Here is a 22407-nt window from a genome sequence, read left to right on the forward strand (position 1 = left end):
ATATTAGGAAAAAGCTTAGAACTGCAGTACATGCAGGGTCTAGTCATGGGGACTGACACCAGACCAATCCCAGAAGGTTTCCTTGAGATTCAGGTTACCGTCCTCTACCTAGGACAGTTTTTCCCTTCTCATCCCACAGATTAGGGGGGTTCAAATGCTTTGCCTAGCTCTGTTCACTCAAGAGCAACAGCAGGAAATAATGAAGAAGAGTGACCCTCCAGAGACAACGGACTTCCGATAATGCAGTGAAGTTGCGAGGACCTCTATCCTCTCCCCAAATGCTAGGCAGTGGCCCCACTCTCCCTGCTTACTGCATCAAGCTGTCTGATAGGAAAACAGTCCAATTCCTGTCCTTACCTATTTGGAGAGTGAAATCATTACACTGATTTAACAAGTCTTGGTTGATATTTTCTGGAGCTGTTTCACGAGCGTTAATCACCATGACCTCTCCTGGAAATAAGAAAGGAAAACATACAATAATCTCTTCCCAGTGTCTGGTAAACTTCATTCATCACAGTTGGTGGAGCAGAAAGCAAAGGATTGGAGTTTTTGCTTTTTTGTGGAAACTGGTGAGGGTTGGAGTCCCTTTGGATCATGCACTGTGGAGTCCATGAAGTCAATCATCAAACCTGCCAAACTCTTATGTTGTGTTTATGAACTCTGCAGCAGGAAGCTTTCCTGCTGCAGAGTTTATGTCTTCCTAACAATTTTAAGAACAGTACATCTCATACTGTTGGTCCCTTTGGCCCTTTGTTGATCCGAAAGCAAGATCATGATCCAGGATATACAGATGAGTTAATTCTGGCTCTATTGCTCTTAAAAACTGTTGTGGCCCTTTTATGGTACTTCAGCGGTGCAAAGAGCCATACTGTTGGCTTAACCAGTTAGCTAGGAATTCTCATCTCTACATCGCTCCTGCACTTGCTGCAGGGGGCATGGTTGCAAACTGCAGTGAAGTGGCTGTTTCTTGGCGGATGGAACCAGCGTGGAACCTTCTCCATCAGACTCCATGGCACCTTTCCTCACAGGAGAGCACTCGACTTTGAGAAGGCTGCATTTCAAAAGTACATTGGACTATAAAAGAGGGGGGGCAAAGAACTCCAACTTATCTTTCACCTCAAAAGACAAAGGAACCGAGTACCTTGGACTTTGTGGGAGATTCTGACCAAGGGGTCAGTCAGCTGTCTTGCTGGGAGGAAGCAACAGAAGCTCACCTTGAAACAAGACTGTAGTTTTGGTTAAATCTTAGTCCCTAGAAAGTGTTTTTCACTTTTATTTGCTTATAACTATTTCTGACTTTATCCTTTACACTTAAAATCCTCTCTTTTCATTAATAAACGTGTTTATTTTCCATCTAAACCAACCCAGCGCCCTCTTTGAATTGACGTAATTCTGAGCTCTAGTTAAAGCAATAGACTGCTGGGGTTTTGTCTCTTTAAAGGCCCAATGGATTGTATTACTTCCCTCAATGTACCAGGAGAGGGCTGGACATTTCAGGGCAGACAGTTCTGGGGAAATTCAGGAGTAGAGGTGGCTTGGCTAATAGTAACCAAGGCTGCTGGAGACCAGGGAGTGGCTGTGGTGTAACAAGCAGGGTGCTGGAGTTGCTGAACCAGGGTAGCTTTTATCACACAGATACTCAGTGCATGCTTGTATGCTGGCTGGAAGCACCCAGACAGGAAGCTACAGCAGCAGAACATTTTAAGGCACTCAGAGTTACAGGACAAATGGTAACACGACCTCGCACTGATGTGGGTTGCACCCCAAAATGTGACAATCATGCCCTCTCTTACTCTCCTCTGCAAACTGTCCATACAAGTTCCTGAAACCATCCAATACTCCATATTCATCTGCCGCTATTGGAAAGACACTCCATTTTTGCAGTGCAAGCCAGAGCGCAACACAACCTTAGACATGCAGCACCATATACACGTTTACAGACTGGCTATTGATAATCATTGTACTGGAGGTAGGCTAAGAGATGGGGCATGTGTGCAGATTACATTATCCTGCAACAACAGACCACACTACTGTAATTCATATCTGCAATAGAGAGTGCTTAAGTCCCTTTCATGTGGCAACGAATGGGATTCTCTCACCAGTAAAGGGGGAAAAAAGTGAGGTGAATCAGTAGACTTTAGGAGGGTGTTGGCACCACAAATGAATGTTGCATTCTGGGATTGCAGCTGGAGTACTATCGGTACCAGTATCAGTATGTGTGTGCCCACGCAGCCACTGCCAGTATAGTGGCAGAGGGTTACGATGTTCTGAACAGAAGAATAATTATGTCAGCAAAAGTAGAGAGTTTGGTTGGTAGGAGACAACACACCAGGCTGTGCTGAGAAAAAGGGAAGTTTTGCCAGCACAGCTTTCTAATGTAAGTCAGTCCTGCATATTTCCAAACTTTGTAACTTAGCTGGTTTGTTTGCTTTAAACTATAGTGTTATTCTTACTACTAATTTCTATAGGCTACGTCAGCTGGGCTAAATTAAGACACTATTAATTCACTAAAGCAGGAACACAACAAAACTTGGAGTTCTAAAAGCCAAACAAACAGACAAGTCTTATGTCAGGGCCTGAAAGTGGCTGGACTTGAGCATAGCTAGATTGCCAAAGGGAGTAAGCTGAAAAATTAGAAGGCCTGAGTCTCCCCAGTCTGTTTCTTTGTGGAGTCCCTAACAGCCACATAAAGTACTGTTCTGGCAGCCTTTTGCACCCATTTATGGTAAAGGACACAAGGTGCAAACTTGCCACGAAGCATTAGGTCCAAGGTCTCAGCAGACGTGGAGAGTCACATCCATCCCTCAGCACAGTCACAACAGGCCCAGAGTATTTACACTTAGATTCTCATAGCAAATGCTTCCCTTCTGATCTCACCTGCATTGGCTGACTATAAGGTGAGCATCAGCCCTTCAGTTAACCGGAATTCAGGCCATTCTGGGTTTGCTCTAATGCCTGCCTAACGTTTAGACGTGGTTGGGTTTTTCACCTTAACTCTAACGTTCCCTCACCTGCATGAGATTTCTTTTAGAATTACTGCGATATCCTACTCACACTTAGAATGCTTTGCCTGAGCTTTCAGGACATTGGCTTCTGCAAGGCTACTGAATGAATATGCTGGTGAATAGATTCTAAAGGAGGAGTATGCAAATGCTATGGGAGAATTACCTGAGAAGGGACAGGCCCTTACCATACCTGTGGTTGCATTATAGATAGTAAAGATGACACCTCCTCCCAGGCCCATACTCTGGGGGTTCAAAACCGAAGTGCAGACCAGAGCAGCAATAGCAGCATCCACAGCTGAACCTTTACGTTGTAGGATGTCCCTGTATGAGAAAGGAAGAGAAAATATTGTGAAAGACCAGGCAGCACAGCCCTGAGCAGGCTCATGGAAGAGCATTCCTGCTTGTAATGCAAATGTTATACAGGTGGCAAGTTGGGAGAAGTCAATAGTTAAATGGACTGAAGCAGCTGGGGTGATGTCACAGAGTCACCAGGTCATGCTCTGGAACTTCTCCCTACGAAGCCAGTCAGGTCTCTGGGGGAGCCTCCTGTCTCTGAGCACACTGTCTCCAGGGCAAGAAGCTTACACAGCTTTCACCTTCCTGGGTCTGACCTTGGAGCATTCAGCATCCCCTTCTCACACCGTGCACTTCCCGCACCAAGTCTGCACAGGCGGGGCTCCTGGGGAAGTCAGAGGGCCCTGCACCCAAACTCCCCAGTCAGGGGCGGCTCTAGGTATTTTGCTGCGCCAAGTACGGCAGGCAGGCTGCCTTCGGCGGCTTGCCTGCGGGAGGTCCCCGGTCCAGCAGATTTGGCGGCACGCCTGTGGGAGGTCTGCCGAAGCTGCGGGACTAGCAGACCCTCCGTAGGCACGCTGCCGAAGGCAACCTGCCTGCCGCCCTCATGGCGACCGGCAGAGCACCTCCCGTGGCTTGCTGCCCCAGGCACGCGCTTGGCGTGCTGGTGCCTGGAGCCGCCCCTGTCTGCATCAGACATGTCTCTCAGCCAGCCAGTAAAACAGAAGGTTTTTAGAAGACAGGAACACAGACTATGACAGAGTTCGTAGGTACAGAAACAGGACCCCTAAGTCAGGTCCATCTTGGGGCAGGGAGGCCAGGGTCCCATCTGTGCCTCCCTCCATTTCCCAGCTGGCTCCAAACTGAAACTCTCCAGCCCCTCCTCTGGCCTTTGTCTCTTTCCTGGGCCAGAAGGTCATCTGATCTCTTTGTTCTCCAACACCTTCAGTTGGCACCTTTGCAGGGGAGGGACCCAGGCCATCAGTTGCCAGGAGACAGGGTGTCAGCCATTCGCTGTGCAGACAGCATCACACTGGCCCTCTAAGGCTCTGCCACAATCACATACCCTTATCCCACCACCTAGATACTTAAGAAATGCATAGGGGAAACTGAGGCACCCAATAGTATTCAGAGAAAACATTAAGAACATTCCCACTTCGTCACAGATGATTTCACAAAATGGGAGGAAATGAGTTACAGTAAGTGGGAAAGGAAACTGGAGAAGACCCTTGGAAAAAGAGGCAGGAATTCTGTGTGAGGATCTAAAATCTGTACAAGGAAATGGCACAGCTGGACCATGAAGACTTATTTAGGCTGAGCTGAAGGATGAAAATAGCGAACAATCATCGGAAATTGCTACAGCTTTTTAAGCCACAGCAACCAGGCAGATCAGGAAATGATCATACAAAGATGAGGAAAGCTATTGAAAACCAGAAGCCCCCCCACGAGAGCACAGCACACTCTATAAGCAGAGCTGAAGTCTTCACAAATATCTTAAGTAATGTAAGTGATTTGTGGCTAGTTCAACCGCACTACGTTTCCAGCTACTACGACAATTAGACAAGGCACCATTTGACTATTAACTATATTGTGAGGGGAAGGGAGAAGTATGAGTTACAGGTGGATGAGAAACAAGCCCTTGGATTTGAACACCAACTCTGTGGAAATTCAGGGCCTGATTCTTTGCTCACTAACAGCAGTGTAACCCCACTGGCGTAAGTGAAGCTACGCCAGACTTACACCAGAGTGAACGAGCGCAGGGCACTAGATCCCAATCTAGGCTTCATTTCAAGCTCCTTCAAGTATGCACTCTTCACTATGGAGTGGTGACCAGGGCCTCCAAAGTAATGGCTGGATCCACAGATCTGTTCCAAATTGCACTGAGCTTGGAGGAAGCTCAAATCCCCACTCACTGCAGGCCAGGCATGTCCATGTCTCTATTTATAACATATTCTGGGGCCCTCTGATCATCTTCCCAACACTAATGAATTTAGCCTCACAACACTCCTGGCACACATGAAGTATTCTTCCCATTATACAGATAGGGGAACTGAGACACAGAGAGGGATTCTGGGACCTGCCCAAGATCACACAGAGTTTGTAGCAGAGACAGGAACAAAACCTAGATCTCCAGTCCAGTGCCCTACCTACAAAGTCACCCCTCTTGTAGAAGGAGTTTTACCCCTTATACAATGAATGATGTTGCAGTTGAATGATTATGAAAGTATCTTGTTCCCCTCAGATGAAAGGAGCTATAGGGGTGTAGCTCAGTGGGCCAGCTTACCTCTATTACAGGGGCGGGCAAACTTTTTGGCCTGAGGGCCTCCCCAAACAGCCAGGTGTGATCCAGTCTCTGCCCTCTATCCCCCACTTCTTCTCATCCCCTGATGGCCCCACCCCAGGACTCCTACCCCATCCAACCCCCGCATTCCCTGATGGCCCCCCAGGGACCCCTGCCCTATCCCCCCCCCCGCTCTCTATCCCCTAACTACTCCCGGAACTCTCACGCCTGACTACCCCCCGCCACCCCATCCAACCCCTCCTCTCATTCCTGACTGCCTCCCCCAGGATCCCTGACCCATCCAACCATCCCTTCTCCCTGACTGCCCCCAGAACCCCTGCCTTTGCCTGCCCCCTGCTGCCCCATGCAACCCCCTCTCCTTCCTGACTGCCCCTCAGGACCCCTGCACCCATTCAACCTCCCTGTTCCCCACCCTCTGACTGCTCTGACCCCTATCCACACCCTCGTCCCCTGACCGCCACCCCGAACGACCCTGCCCTCCATCGAAACCCCTCACTCCCTGCCCCCTTACCGCACTGCCGGGAGCACTGGTGGCTGGCAGCGCTACAGCCACGCCGCCTGGCTGGAGACAGCCACGCCACCACACAGCACAAAGCACCAGATCAGGCTGCGCTGCCCAGCTGTCCAGAGCATTGCACTGGCAGCGTGGTGTGCTGAGGTTGCGTAGGAGGGGGAACTGCAGGGGAGGGGCTGGGGACTAGCCTCCCGAGCCAGGAGCTCAGGGGCCAGGCAGGAGGGGCCCGCGGGCTGGATGTGGCCTGTGGGCCATAGTTTGCCCACCTCTGCTCTATTATATTCACTGCTTTGCATTATATTCTGCTTTATCATGTTCAGTGGTAATGCAAGGAACCTACAGGCTTGTATCCTGTAAGACATTGGCTTCAGAAATTAGCATGAGGCTTGAAGCCTACGAACTTTGGCACAGATAAACTTAGGTAACCAATAAGTTTTGGGGAACTGGAAGTAGACTGTAGGGGGGAATTTTGTCCATAATGACATCAGCCAACCACAGAACATGAACTGACACCAGCTTCTGGAAGGTTTTGAACGGAATACTCAACTGCAAAAGTGCCCTGGCAACAAATTGACATATATGATAATGGGGTGAAATCATAAATACACTAATCTATAGAAGAAGGACATCTTAACGTTGGTAAGGGGAGGAAATACAAATAAGGAAGAGGGGAGAAACCCCTACTGAATATGCATTAGACATGGGTAATGTCAGCATAACTTATTATAAAAGTGGCATCCCAACCTGGGGGCAGTAGGGAGCAGGGGCGGCTCCAGGCATCAGCACGCCAAGCGCATGCTTGGGGCGGCAAGCCACTGGGGGGGCTCTGCCGGTCGCCGTGAGGGAGGCACCATGCCTGCCGTGCTTGGAGCGGCAAAATGCCTAGAGCTGCCCCTGGTAGGGAGAGAGATGTAGCCCTTGGGAAGGGCCAGAATGATGGCCAATGGTGAAGATGAAGAAGGTGACGGTGATGAGGAAGATAATGGCTAACATTTCAGGCTGTTCTGCAGGGGATGGTGTGAGTATGGATGTTCAGATGTACTTTCTGTATTATCTCTCTCTACCTTACTGAATTAGAGTGCGTATGACTTTGCTAAATGTATTAATAAATTATTTATTTGTAAACATAAAAGAGTTCCTGCGGTGTGAGTGTTGCACCTGTGCTCATCTGGATTCCCAACTATATAATTTTAATAATACTGGGCCTGCTCTTGGGACAAGAACCTGTCAACCCTCAAAGTGATACAGTGACTGGGAATTTTTATTCATAATCTATAGATCAGGCTACAGGAGTGAAGCATTATTAAGATGACGTATTTGCATGGAGGCTAAGGAACAGGAACTTACTACTGCAGCCTCCCACAACTCCAGGTTAACCTTGATCGACTCTCCTAGTGGCAGATTCAACCACCTCAATTTTCAGTGCTGCCAATCCTAAATGTTCAAAAGGCATGAATCAGGCCCCCCAAAATCATAAGACATTATTGAAAACCCTCATGATTTTTAAGCCTAATATATGTGAATGTCATTTATTTCCCTTCTCGTTTTAGTGTCTTTAGGGTGCACTTAGGTTCTGTTTTCAAGCTTTTCACTGCAACTGGGAGGGCTAGAAACTTCTTTTTTCAAACGAAAGCTGAGATTCTCACCTAATCACATGCCTCCAGACAGCAGCGGCTCCAGGCACCAGCACTCCAAGCGCATGCCTGGGGTGGCAAGCCGCAAGGGGCAGCCTGCCGGTCGCTGTAAGGGTGGCAGTCAGGCCACCTTCGGTGGCATGCCTGCGGGAGGTGCGCCAGTCCCGCAGATTTAGTGGCAATTGAGTGACAGGTACGCCGAAGCTGTGGGACCGGGGGCCTCCTGCAGGTGTGCCACCGAAGGCTGCCTGACTGCCCTGCTTGAGGCAGCAAAAAAGTTAGAGCCGCCTCTGCCTCCAGAAGCTGAGGCTTTAAGAAAAACACCTTATACCACAACAGTTGGCAACAGTGAGGTTTGTTTTCAACCACTCCTCCGCTGGCCAGACAAGGATGCCAATTAAAGAAGTTGTTAACTCCACTGCCTGCCCAAGACCAAAGCATGTCACCTCCACAACACACTTCAGACAGTGTCTGTTGGCTCAGTAATCTGAAGTTGTTCGAGTAGATGCAGACCTGAATTCCGCATTGGTGTGCACACATCTAGCGTGCCGGTGCCAGAGGTTTTTGCCTAGCAGTGCCCATAGAAGGGCAGCCCTTGCACCTCAGGGCTGCGGCCCCTCCCCTGGCTATATGAGGTGCTGTTGCCCCAACCCTTCTTGGTTCCTTCTCTGGAGTTGAAAATCTGTCTGTGATTGTAATCCTACAACCTTGCATTTACTCTAAGCCTAGTTTACTGTACATAGGTAATTAGTTAGTAGTTAGATAGCATTAGTAGATAGTGTTCCTCCCTTGATGCCCTCACCAGGCTTTAAACACTGTCCTTCGTGTGGAGAGGCGAGCCCCAACAGTGACCCCCCCACACCTCCACGGTGCATGTTCTGTCTCAGTGAGGCCCATCTTAGGAGCGCTGTTTGATCTGTAAATCATTTAAAAAGCAGACTCGGGGCACGAGACCTTTGCCTCAAGCAACATCTGCTTCAACAGGCCATGCAGCCTCATCTGGTACTAAGGTCCTTCTCAGGCCAAAGATTGCCCTCAGGCTTGAAAACCATCTCTCGTTCTGGAGCAGGCACCTTGCTGAAGAGACAGAGGAGTTATTCTCCATCATCCATGTCAAGGAAGAGGTCTCATAAGACCAATCAGGATCTTTCCAGGTTGTAGGGCAACTCCTCTGCTTCCCCCGGGAAAAGCGAAGACTGGCACGGGGCTGGTTCTGGAACATGGGATGGCACGGGTACCTCTGACCCTTCCCCAGTACCGAGTGGGAAGGGCAGAAACTCCATGCCGTTGACTCTGGTTCCAGCTCCCGGCATCCATTGAGTCTGGTACTGATGAGGGAGATGCCGGTACCGGTATCGTTGACATCTCAGGCAGCCGCAGACCTTCTCTGCCTTTCAGTCCCGAACTGACCATTGGTCCAGGACCCTCCTACTTATGGCCCCTCTGATGGAGCAAGTCACTGAACCTACATGTCTGTCGGCACTGAATCCAGATCCTCCCCTTGCCATGGTGGGGATGGAACTGGCACTAGAATCAGTGTAGGGGACCGCGGCACTGGGACCTTTTTCGGCCCCACTCCATTTGACTCTGCAAGTGCTCCCATATCAACTCTCACCACCTTCAACATCGACACATTCAGGCACTCTGTTACCAATGTTTGTGATGAGACCAACACTGCCTGTGGCATCAGCACAGAATCATAGAATCGTAGGATTGGGAGGATCATCTAGTCCAGTCCTCTGCACTCAAAGCAGAACTAAGTATTATCTAGACCATCGCTGACAGGTGTTTGTCCAACCTGCTCTTAAAAATCTCCAATGACAAAGATCCCACAACCTTCCTGGGCAATTTATTCCAGTGCTACCCTGACAGTTGGGAAGTTTTTTCTAGTGCCCAACCTAAAACTCCCTTGCTGCAATTTAAGCCCATTCCTTCTTGCCCTATCCTCAGATGTTAAAGAGACCAATTTTTCTCCCTCCTCCTTGTAACAACCTTTTATATACTTGAAATTTATGGTTCAACTTCCTCCACCAGTCCTCCACTTGTGCTGGTGGGATTCTCTACACAATGTAGTGCGCCAAGGAGACCCCTTCGCTCAGCCCTCTCTGACCAAGTTGGTGATTATCAACACTTCCCTTCTGGGTTGTGGGAGGCGCAGCTGAACTTGTTGAGGGTGCAGGACCTGGGGTCGGTACAGAAAACCTCCCTCCATATCAGTGTGTTGGAACTTCAGGCCATCCACAATGTATGCCATGCATTCTGGGACTGCATCAGACACTCAATGGTTCACATATTCAGGGAAAATACCACTGCAGTGTACTATGTGAACAAGCAAGTTCCAAGTCATTCTGTCCGGAGGCGATCAACCTGTGGCAGTTTTGCATTGAGGCAGACATCATTCCAGTAGCAATCCATTTACCAGGGGTGCAAAATTGTCTTGCAGATATTTCAGCAGAGTTGTCTTCACAACATGGGGCATCTCCATGATCAACCTATTTGTGACAAGGGAAAACTGAAAGTGCCACCTCTTCTGCTCCTGGGAGGGCAGGCTCCATCTCTGATGCCTTTCACTGCAGTTAGCAGTCAGCAATTCTGTATGCCTTTCCCCCTATTCCAATCATTCCATAGTTCATCAATGCGGATCGGGACAAGCTCATCTCATTGCACTAGTGTGGCTGAGATAGTGCTGCTTCTCAGATCTCCTTGCTCTGTCGGGTCAGCCTCCCATACCAAATCCTCTCCATCTGATCTGCTCACTCAGGATTACGGCCCCACCCTCCATCCTGCAATCAGCTCCTTGAAACTTCCGGTGCAGCTGCTACATGTCTGAATGAAGAGGAGGAGCAGTGCTTGGCAGCTGTCCAATACTCAACAGTAGGAAGTCTTCCACTAGGACAGCCTACTTAGTGAGCTGCAATAGATTCTCAGTGTGGTCCTTGACCCATGTGACCCAAATGACAGGGGCTTCCATTAGGACATCTTAGAGTATCTGCTACATCTTCAGAAATCGGGCCTTGTGCTCAGTTCCCCAAGGGTACATTTGGCAGCGATATCTGCATTCCATCCCCCAATTTAAGGGAAGTTAAGTTTTTTCCAGTGCCATAGTAATGAGATTTCTGAAGGGGCTTCTCCCCTTACATCATCTGGTCCAAGAATCAGTTCCCCCATGGGACCTAAACATTCTGGCAGCTCTGATGGGCCCTCCATTTGAGCCCCTTGCGGCCTGCCCACTGCCCCCTGTCTCAGAAAACCACATACCTGATAGCCATCAAGTCAGCAAGGGCAGGTGTGAGTTGCAGGCCCTAATGGCTGAGCTGCTTTACTTTGTCCTTGGGGAGCTGAATGTAATGCTGCAACCACAGTGGACTGCTGGAACAATTTTTATAGTGAGTGTGCTGAGAGTCATTGAACCAAACTTTGTAAACCTTGTATAGAATGAAAACCACTTCAAGCCAGGAGGTGCTGCAGCACCCCCAGCACCCCTAGTTCCTACATGTATGTATCACACCCAAAGTTTTTATCCAAGGTGGTCTCTCGGTTTCATCTGAATCACGCAGTGTATTTATCTGTTCTTCCCAAAGCTGCACTCTTACCCAGGAGAACAGTGCCTCCATAATCTGGATGTTAGGCGAAGTCAAGTCTTTCATCTAGACAGGACTAAACCACTTTGTGCTACACCTCACCTGTTTGTGTCATATGCAGACCGCATGAAGGGGCAAGAGGTCTCGGCACAGACCATCTCTGGAAGGGTAACATCCTGTATCAAGGCTATGTATGAGATAGCTTCAGCTATGCCTCCTCAGTAGATATGGCTCACTTCACAAGAGCGCAAGTGATATTGATGGCCTTCCTCAGTGATGTTTCCATACAGGACATTTGCAGGGCTGCCATGTAGTCATCTATACATACGTTCACAGACCATTATGCTATTACTGCATCTTTAAGAGTGGACGCAGCCTCAGAAGGACAGCCCTGTGATCTCAATTGCGCAGACTCCAAGCCCTGCCTCTAGAGTGGTGTACTGCTTGTGAGTCACCTAAGGGGAATACGTGTCTGCATCTATTCAAAGAAGAAATGGTTACTTACAGTAAGTGTGGTTCTTCGAGATGTGACCCACCCTTCATCCCCTCTGCACTGGAGTCTCCTCACGGGCTTTCAGTGCAAAGGAACTATAGGGGGAGTCAGGGCGGCACCACCTCACACAGCCAGGAGGTGCGATCACTGTCTTCCACGCAGATTGCTAGGCTGGGGAAAAGTTTCCAGCTCCAGCGCACTGGGTACACGCACACCCAAGCGGAACACTTGTCTGCATCACATCTCGAAGAACCACAGTTACAGCAAGCAACCGTTTCTTTCTCATTTAAGTGGGTCCGCCCCCCACCCCTCTCAGCCCTAGTAGCCTTAGAACCAAGCAGCATGCAGCTAAGCATTAGCAACAGGATACACTCAATATTCCCTGAATGCTACTCTCCGGGAAGAGTAAAGCCTAGTCTCCACTAGAAATGGTTTCCAGTATAGTTATATTGGTAAACCTTCTAGGGCAGGGATCCTCAAACTGGGGGTTGGGATGCCTCAGGGGGTCACGAGGCTATTACATGGGCGATCGCAAGCTGTCAGCCTCCACCCCAAACCCCACATTGCCTCCTGCATTTATAATGGTGTTAAATACATTAAAAGGTGTTTTTAATTGATAAGGGGGGGTCGCACTCAGAGGCTTGCTATGTGAAAGGGGTCACCAATACAAAAGTTTGAGAACCCCTGCTCTAGTGCAGATGCAGTTTACACTGGCAAAAAGTGCTTCTGATGATAGACCTGAGTTCCCTGAGTGAAATAAGCTATCCCAGCAAAAGCACTTTTATGCTGCACCTACACTAGGGCTTTTCCCAGTATAGGAATGTCACCTGCAAAAAAAGTCACCTACCCCCCCAATCAATCTTACTCTACTAGAAAAAGTTTCTAGTGTAGACTTGGGCTTAGAGAAAAGGGAATTGCACTTAATTTTACCCACTGATCACGAGCCACTTCTGCCTGTGGGGTCTTGTTTCGCAAGGACCTCTCAGAAACACAAGTATAAAAAAATCTTCATGGATTTGGATCTACAAGAACACTCTTTGTGTAAACAGGTGGCCCTTACAGTTGGGAATTTTCCATTAACTTGATCTTGACTGATGTACTTAAGTCATGCTAAATTACTCTGATAGCTGATCCCAACACAGAAAAAGCCAGGTGTGAAACATTGGATTGGGACACTAGCTGGGGCATGCCGGCACAAGCAGCTCTGTGAAGGTATCAGGCTGTAAAATTGGGTCTGTATGTGTATCACTATTTATATTTTGTTATTTGCTCAGAACTATCCAGGATTAGCCACTACTAGAAACAGAATACTGCACTAGATGGGTCATTGATCTGCTCCACTGGGGTTATTCCTATGCTCCCACAGAAATCACTGGAATTTCTGTTTCAGAGACCAGGTTTCCAGCCTGTCTTTATCTCTCAAGTGGAACAAATTTGCCACTCTCCACTTGTTCCCTGAGGGGAGCTTCCATGTGAAGAAGCAGCAGTGAATGCAGAGCCCTGGGTTGGTTAAAGATGTGCTGAAAGATCTGTCTCTCTTCTCTACTTCCACCCATTATAAGAAGTTCCCTTCACTATTGGACAGATGTGGAGTTTTTCCTCTAGCATAAGAGATTTTAAGGAAGGAGGGACAGGATTTTAAATATAAAAAGCCTGTGACCATCATATGAGCTGCTGACCTTTCTATAAAGGAGACCACAGATTCCAGCACTTGAGTTTACAGCTATATTTATAATTTATGTATCAGAGGGGTAGCCGTGTTAGTCTGGATCTGTAAAAGCAGCAAAGAGTGGATGATGTCATGCATCCGACAAAGTGGGTATTCACTCACAAAAGCTCATGCTCCAAAACTTCTGTTAGTCTATAAGGTGCCACAGGACTCTTTGCTGCTTTTATAATTTATGACAATGTTTGCAATTCCTATAAACCACATTCACCATTGTCCTATGCCCCCTTGGCCATTATCCTTTTTTTAGAGCAACACAGATAAATCACTCACACCCTTCTGAATATTTAACATTATGTGGGAAATACCACAACCTAAAGAACCCCTAGGCCCTCTTCATTCACGCACTACACTGGTTGCTTATCTTTGCCAGAAGATGAGCAGTTCTTGCATAATCCCAGGAGATACACTGAGTGTTTACCCTTTGTGGACAATTCTTTCCACCCAATCCAAACACACATGGGAATTCAGAGCCAGTGCCCTCTGCATTTTAAACACATTAGTTCAGTGTACTCCTGTGACAGACAGCCAGAAAGGGTTAAGCAGCTAGCAGGCTGAATGACCCAGATACAATCTTTAGAGACATGTTAGAAAACTATGTAAATGGCAGTTAGGGCCATTTCATGTTAGATGGGATAGAATTTTGAAATGTAATCCTCTATTGTTAGAGAATTAGAAGTGATCCTAATCGCATGTGTTTACTTATATCTTGTTAGATGTTAGCCATGTAAACAGACAATTCCTGTCTATTACTATAGCTATTGATTCAGAGATAAAAAGGAAATATTAATATTTAGATGAAATGTGAGTGAAATAATGTCATTGTCTGTATGTCTCTTTAAAGTTTGTGGTAAGCTATATATGAACTACTTAATGGATAAATTACCTTATATTAATCCATGTAGTTAATTACAGGTGATATTTGGGAAACAGAAGGTTACATCAAAAACCTATTTTTCATCCAGGACTGTATGGTCAAGAGGCTGCCAGAAAACTGTATAAAAACTCTTGGGACCTGATCCTTTCATCTCAGATCTGCTTGATACTTTATGCAAGGGAAGCTCTCTGAGATCTCCAGTCCCATCTGGATCACCCTGAAAATTAACGTTGGACTATAAAGAACTCTTTGCAACTACAAAGTTCACCATCGTATAAATCTGATCTCAGAACTGCACTCATGTTTGTATGCATACTGATCTTTTAACCCAGCGATAGGCAACCTTTGGCACGTGGCCCACCAGGGTAAGCACCCTGCTGGGCCGAGCCAGTTTGTTTACCTGCTGCATCTGCAGGTTCGGCTGATCACGGCTCCCACTGGCCGCGGTTCGCTGCTCCAGGCCCATGGGGGCTGCGGGAAGTGGCACAGGCCGAGGGATGTGCTGGATGCGGCTTCCCGCTGCCCCTATTGGCCTGGAGCAGCGAACTGCAGCCAGTGGGAGCCACGATTGGCTGAACCTGCGGCTGCAGTAGGTAAACAAACTTGCCTGGCCCCCCAGGGTGCTTACCCTAGTGAGCCGCGTGCCGAAGGTTGCCGACCCCTATTTTAAGCAATACTGTCCCTCTTTTCTTTTTAAATAAATTTTAGTTTAGTCAATAAGAATTGGCTGTAAGTGTGTATTTGGGTAAGATCTGAAATATTCATTAACCTGGGAGGTAATGTGTCTGATGTTCTGGGATTGGTAGAACTTTCTTCTATGGTGAATAAGATTTTCAGTAATCCTCATCATATTTGACTTGCTTGTCTGGGTGGAGGCCTAAGGCTGGGTTGCTTTAAGGGAGCTGTGTTTTGGTTTCTGGGTAACCAGTAAGGTATTGCAGAAGTTGTTTTGAGGCTAGCTTGGTGGATCTAAGTCCTGGAATGACCACCAGTTTGGGGATTGTCTGCCCCAGTCTTTGCAGTTTGCCCTAATTAAGTAATCCCAGTGTGGCTCCCCTGGGACCCCAGTGACAAATCTATCAGCAAGTTGGAGTCTATAAGTCACACGCATGATCCCAAGGGCCTCAGTCTGCTGCTTAAAGCTTTTAAATTCCCAACAAAGGCAACATTTATTTAACAACAGCAACACTGTGTGATAAAACACTATTTAATTACAACAAACACTTCTAGGGCTTTATAGTAACGCCACATATACAAAATGGTTAGACCTCAGTGTGTAGTAATGCACTCTCTCTAGCACAACTTGACACAAGTTAATAAATTCAGGCCAAATCAATGCTTTAAAATGTGATTCCAACTGAGGTCAATGGGAGGTGCCTGCAGCCAGGCCTAAGAATGAAAATAAATAATATTTGTATATTAAATAGTCAGAGTGTTCCTGATATCAAAGACGCATCTTCTGGAACCCATTGAAGTCTGGTTAGAACTCATGTAAAGTCCACTCTTGACTTATGAAAAGTCACTACTCATGCTCATAAACTGGAATAAGTAATTCACAATCCAGCCCAATGCTGATGAATGTACTTTACTAATATGGGGCATGGAAGCAGAGGGAGAGGGGGTGCGGGTGGAATCCTGTCTGCTCTTGGTTAGGCAAATGGCAAGCTGTGGTTTCTGCTAAACTCTATTCATTTTATATTCATTTGCTTCATCCTTCCAACCCACGCCAAACGTTTGTCCGCTGCATTGTATCTCACATGTTGTGAGCTCTCTGGGATAGGAACTGTCTTCTTTTTTCATGTCTGGACACCACGTTGCACAATGATTGGAGGTGCTAGGTGCTACAATGATACAAATAATAATCATGTTGTCAGAGCTAAGTAGGAAGTGATTCCTTTTAACAATCTGCAAGAGGATCATGCATCTTCCTGTCAAAGTAGAGCAATTTCTAATTTTGAATCCGTTGTTTTGTTAACACACATTAACTATGTTATGAAACCTAGACAAGATGACCACGAAAATATGCAGTGTTTAATGACCCCTGAGTGGTTTATGTACTCCTTTTACTGACTGATGAAAACATATGTGGTAATGACTTTACCCATCCTGAAAATGCTACCATCTCTGTGGTCAAATACAGCATCTGTCCAAAAGCACATAGCACTTCTTACTTGCTTACTTCTTCTTACTTCTTACTTCTTACTCAATTGAAAGGTGACATTTCAAGAAGCTCAGTGCCTCTCTCTCCCAACACTACATAAAGGCACTGGGCTGATAGAGAGGGAAGGTCGTCACGTACTGTATCACCAACACCATTTCTTGCAGCATCTGGGATTTTCCTTAGGCCTCCCATCCAAGTACAAAGCCAGCCTAGGTTATGAGTGCTGCATCTGATTAAATCATAGCATTAGATGGCCTAGTCTGAAGTTTAGGAACCTTTTCATACCTTGGCAACTGCCAATGTCCTGTTCTGTTACTGATTATGACTGTGAGGGTTGAGACACTCGGCAAACATGGCACTTTTAAAGGAATCTTTCCTGTAACTAGGGTAGGTTTTGTGGTTCCATTGATCCTGGATTTCCATCAGAGGCTGCAATTCTCACCGGCTCTTGTAGATGAAAGAATGCCCCAACACACTAGACTCCTGCCCAGTTACACATTTTTCTCTCTACAATTGGACTTGTAGCACGAGTTGCAAAGAAGGCAGCAGAATTCAAAGGACAGGCACCATCCAGAGCTGCAAAGCAGCACCACTAATATCAGGGCTCTGTTCTATTCTCAGCAGCATCAGACAGTGAGCATTGACCCTTGGAGGGTTCCGGACAGCAAGAACAGCAACTGATGAGCAAAGGTCTTTTAACAGGGAGAGACTGTTTAGAGTTTAACAATCCCTTTGGAGGGGAAGCAGCAAAGGAGAATAAATAAGAGCTTGGCTCCACTCCACGCCCACATTTCATTCCAGTCTGTTAAAGCAGCCACAGCCAGAGGAGCTCTTGCAGAGGAATCCAGAGGGATTTCTTATGGTGGATTCAGAGACCACAGTGGAGAACAATCACAAACAGAAGATCAAGCCAGCATCTTCCTCACAATGCCAGATGGTTGTTCCCAGCAGGGGTCTTACAACCCTGGCTGGCTATGCGGTGCCGTAAGGCCCTGTGTAATTGCATTTTTTAAAAATTCACAGCAGTGTCCCAGTTATGTGTTTTATTTTCATGGGATATGTAATGGTGCTGGCTTTGGTGGGACACTTCTGAGAATGTCAGTTCAGGACAAATTGCTTAAAGCTGGCCAGTCACAGCCCAAGGCTGGGGTTCCTTTGCACACCAAGGCAAACCAAATCAGCCAAACAGAGAAGACGTTGGTTTTACCCCACTGGCTAACCATAAGTCACACAGGCAATTCCCTTAGACACTCCAGTTTCCCAGTATCACCACCAGTGCCACTCGTTATGGGGACGAATGGTTATGAAAACCAATAACCCAGTAAAAGAAAAAAGGTTCTCTCAATACCAAAGGACCAAGCCCCAGACCCAGGTCAATATATAAGTTAGATCTTACCCACAGATCACGCTGTTGCCAATCCTTTAGAATCTAAAATCTAAAAGTTTATTCATAAAAGGAAAAATATATGGAGGAGAGCTAGAATTGGTTAAATGGAATCAATTACACACGGTAATGGCAAAGTTCTTGGTTCAGGCTTATAGCAGTGATGGAATAAACTGCAGGTTCAAATCAAGTCTCCGGAGTACATCCACAGCTGGGATAGGTCATTCAGTCCTTTGTTTAGAGCTTCAGTTTGTAGCAAAGTCTCTCCAGAGGTCAGAAGCAGGATTGAAGATAAGATGGAGGAGTTGCAGAAGCCTTTTATGCATCTGATGAAGTGCATATTCACCCACGAAAGCTTATGCTCCAATACGTCTGTTAGTCTATAACAGGGTCAGGCAACCTATGGCACATGTGCCGAAGACGGCACATGAGCTGATTTTCAGTGGCACTCACACTGCCCAGGTCCTGGCCACTGGTCCGGGGGGCTCTGCATTTTAATTTAATTTTAAATGAAGCTTCTTAAACATTTTAAAAACCTTATTTACTTTACATACAACAATAGTTTAATTATATATTATAGACTTATAGAAACAGACCTTCTAAAAATGTTAAAATGTATCACTGGCACGGAAAACCTTAAATTAGAGTGAATAAATGAAGACTCGGCACATCACTTCTGAAAGGTTGCCGAACCTTGGTCTATAAGGTGCCACAGGACTCTTTGTCGCTTTTTACAGCCTTTTATAGTTTCTTGTCATGTTGCCTTTCTTTCTTTGTTCCACAGACAAACTATCCAGCACATGGCATGGAAAAACCTTAGAGTCTTGTCCATAGGCATGTCCCTGCATGTCTTGCTGAGTCACAAGGTGCATCTGCCTTCTCTCAATGGGTCAATAGTATAGCTGATGATCCTTAATGAGCCATCAAGCAGGCTAGGCAGTGCTGATGCCAAACTGTCTGAGGTGTCACAGAAGCATAGCATAAGTTTGAAATACAGACAGAACAGAGCCAATACTTACAACTTTAAATACAAAAATGATACATGCATACAGATAGCATAATCATAACCAGCAAACCGTAACTTTGTCTTAGACACCTTATTTAACCCCCTTTATACAAGATTTGGTGCCACTACAGGACTTTGGTTGCAAGAATGACCTATACAGTCCCAGTTCATACTAATAACATGACAGGATTTGAACGGCCACCGAGGCCCGTCCCCCCTGAACTGCCGCAGGTGAAGCCAGGCATCCCTGCTGAACCCATGGTTGCATTTGTAACCTTTTCCATCAGTTGTTTTTACACCTGCAAGGACCTGTATGGTGCACAGCAGAGGAGGCAATACCATTCTGCACCAGAGGCTAATTGTGTGCACAGACGTGAGGTTAAACATCAGGCATAGGCCTCCACATAGACAAGGTGAGGTTCAAGCACAGGCTAAAAAAGGTCTAGGCAGATAAGGACCAATTTTAAGGAGTCAAGGATTAAATGTAAACACCTATAATTAAAAACCAAGTGTTTAGATGTGTAGGCTTTGCTGCTGCTGCTGCTGCTAGGCAGGGCTAGCCTGGTGGCCTCACAGCAGCTCTCCAATCTCTGCAGTTTCACATTTCTCTGCACATCAGTCCTGCTTATCCATTTCTACCTCACACAGAGATGATCGGAGCCAGGCTGCTGCTTTCGATACCATCCCTGCCCCCTCCCTGTGACTTTCTTTTTTTCTATTTTTACTAAAATTGTAAATTTTCCCATTTTTTGCCACGTCAAACAATCAGGCCTAGTTACGATGCAGGAGGCTCTAAAGCTTCTAGAGCCTCCTGCCTAAAACCAGTTAACGAACAACTGCTGCAGTAGTAGCTTCAATTGGGTAAATCCTGGAAATGTGAAGGCATTAAACACTCTTGGGAGATATTTCTTCTTCATGCAAGCTTGGGCCTGAGGACAATACCAGCCCTTGACTTGGCTGACTCAGATGGCTTATCAGGAGTATAGGCGACAGCTGTTCCTATGGAATGTTTATTGCCCAAGCTGATAATGCTTAAACTAGGAGGAGATCCCTCAGGATGCGGAGAAAGATTCACAAGAAACACCAGAGGTCTTCAAAACTGCAAAAGACTTTTGTAGCGTATCCTTGGCTTAGGATGTGGGAGTCATATTAATGTGAACATCGCTTGGTTGTAAAATTTTTCGCTTTCCCAGCTCCCCCATCCTTTAGGAGCTAAGCCACAAGGAAACTAGCAAAGCCCCTGGGGGATGCTGCTTCAAAAGAGACTAGTTTCCAGCATTCTCTTTAGTATGTACTGGGGAGGTTGGAAGATTGATAGCTGCTGGGAGGGAAGGTCAAGTCAAGACAGGATTCCCAGCTGCAGTGATTCCCAACTGGCCCTGCCTTTCCTCTCCTAGGAACAAACTCTTCTTCTGTGGTCTACCTTTCCAAAATCCTCTGTCACCCCCTGTTGCTGGCTCATGCCCCCACTTTCAGTTTCAGAAACAATAGCAGGCAAAACAGAACACTGCAGAGGTGGTGATTGGGGCAGGTGGGTTTCTGACCAGAGCTCTGAGCAGACAGCCCCACCAGGAGATGGAGGGAGGCAGGCGGGGATGGGAATACATAGTTTTTTGTCTGCTTGGGAGGAAAAGCCTCTTCTAATGCTCACACAGGGGGTTATAATGACCTAAAAGAGCAGAGAAGGGAAAGGATGCACTGTGACTGGGAGATTCAGGCCATGTGTGGGGGATGGTACCTGGTCTGACTACTCCTCTGTGCAGAATGCTAAGGACAAACAGATTCCTCAGGATTCATGTTTAGATACTTCTTCATCTGTATGCTTTGTGGGCCAAGGGGGAAAAAGGCCCCATTGTTGGAGCTGGACTGAGGCCACAAAATTCACATCTGTGGATTTCAAACATCTATGGCTCCCACAAAGGGAAAGTTTGGATGCACTCAGGTTTCCTACTCAATCTACGACATATACTCTCTGTCCAGAGTCTGTAGACTGGATTGGCAGGAAGAGACAATAATATAATAGTCCTATCCCCCTCTCCATCCTCCATAAGCATACCATTACACCACAAGGGACCTAGTCGTCTTTCAGCACTGGAAATCCTTTTATCACCAGAAGCCGGAGTTGCTTTCTCTTAGCCACTGAGTTAGTAACAATAAATCTAGCACAGAATCTGTGCCAGTAAGGACAGTGAGACTTCACATATGTACAGCTTTTTTCTCTAAAGGATCTAAAGGGCTTTAGAAACATTATAGTAAACCAAGCCCCAAAAACATCCACGAGGTGGAATTATCATCATCATAAATGGGGAAACTGAGGCACAGAGAGGTTGCAAGTTGCCAACCACAGGTTAGTTGAAGCGCCTGGAGTAGAACCCTGGAGTTATACTGCTGCCAAGGTTCAAGTACAGGGTCAGGTCAGTGAAGGAGATGGACTTTCCTAAGAGCATCCTCCCATCTCCCCAGCTTCGCTCACTGGTGCAGTTCCAGACAAACATTTCATTAGAGTGGGAAAGAGCAGTGCCCAGAGGGTTTTGTCCTCAGGACAGGGAACAGCTGCTCCTATTATAAGGGGCCCAGTAGAACTTCTCTTGAAGTAATGGAATCTTTCCTTTGGTTTTAATTGGAGTTGGATGGGGCCTGGGTTGCTTTTGGCTCCTTGGAGCTCAGATCAAGTGTTGATTTAAACATTGTTAATCAGACAGTCAGGAAGCTAGTGAGATGCTGCAGTATGTCATGCCACAGGAATCTCATCTCCATTCATTAATCGCTGCTCACTGTAAAGCATGTGGCAGACACTTTATTAAAAAAATTTTTGACTCAAGAATAAAAAACCAGCAAAGTTTCAAAATCTGGAAATAACTAGGTCAGGGTTCAGGAGAGCTGCTTTTACTTTAGGGATTTGAGCCTTTGAAATCACTTGAGTCACTTTCATTCAGTACTGAAACAGAAATCCAGGGATAGAAAACTGGATAGCGTCAAAGTGACATGGGCTGAAGGGAGCTCTGTGTGGGATGGTGGGGAAGAGACGATGGCAGCTCCAACACAAAAGTGTGAGCCAGGAGGAGAGGGCAGGTTTCAGAGATGCTACAGAGGAAGCAGCAGTGGGATTTGGTGAGAAGATAGATGGTAGGAGCAGAATGAGGCTCCAGGATGATACTATGTGACAGGGAGGGTGGTGCAGTTGCTGATGAAAAAAGGAACCAGAGAGAAGGAAAGGTTTTGAAGGAAAGGAAAGATTATCAGTTGTGTCAGAGGTCAGAGAGGGAGCTGAATGTGTGGGAAATGGGCAGAAGCAGGGAAGTGTATGGTGTAGTGAGGTAGATTTCCAAGTCACCAACATAAAGGCGATGGCTGAAGCCCTGGGAGCAGCTGAGGTGACTGTGGGAGAAAGCCTGGAAGGAGGAGAGGAGCAGACTGATACCTGTATACA

The 22407-nt window shown here is 46.8% G+C and overlaps 1 protein-coding gene across 2 annotated transcripts in view; it reads right to left on the reverse strand.

Moving 5' to 3' along the window:
- GGT5 (gamma-glutamyltransferase 5) overlaps positions 1–22407 on the reverse strand; it is a 43475-nt gene that overhangs the window by 18245 nt on the left and 2823 nt on the right. Inside the window, exons 2-4 of one of the 2 annotated variants that reach the window (XM_050924491.1) lie at positions 14436–14643; positions 3196–3326; positions 358–450 (exon numbers count right to left, since the gene is read on the reverse strand). In XM_050924491.1, coding sequence (XP_050780448.1) covers positions 358–450; positions 3196–3244 — 142 coding nt within the window. In that variant the 5' untranslated portion in view covers positions 3245–3326; positions 14436–14643. The remainder of the gene's footprint in view (positions 1–357; positions 451–3195; positions 3327–14435; positions 14644–22407) is intronic. The other variant, XM_050924489.1, reaches the window with a different exon arrangement.

The sequence above is a fragment of the Gopherus flavomarginatus genome, chromosome 15 (genome assembly GCF_025201925.1).
Source record: "Gopherus flavomarginatus isolate rGopFla2 chromosome 15, rGopFla2.mat.asm, whole genome shotgun sequence".
NCBI classification, from domain to species: Eukaryota; Metazoa; Chordata; order Testudines; family Testudinidae; genus Gopherus; species Gopherus flavomarginatus.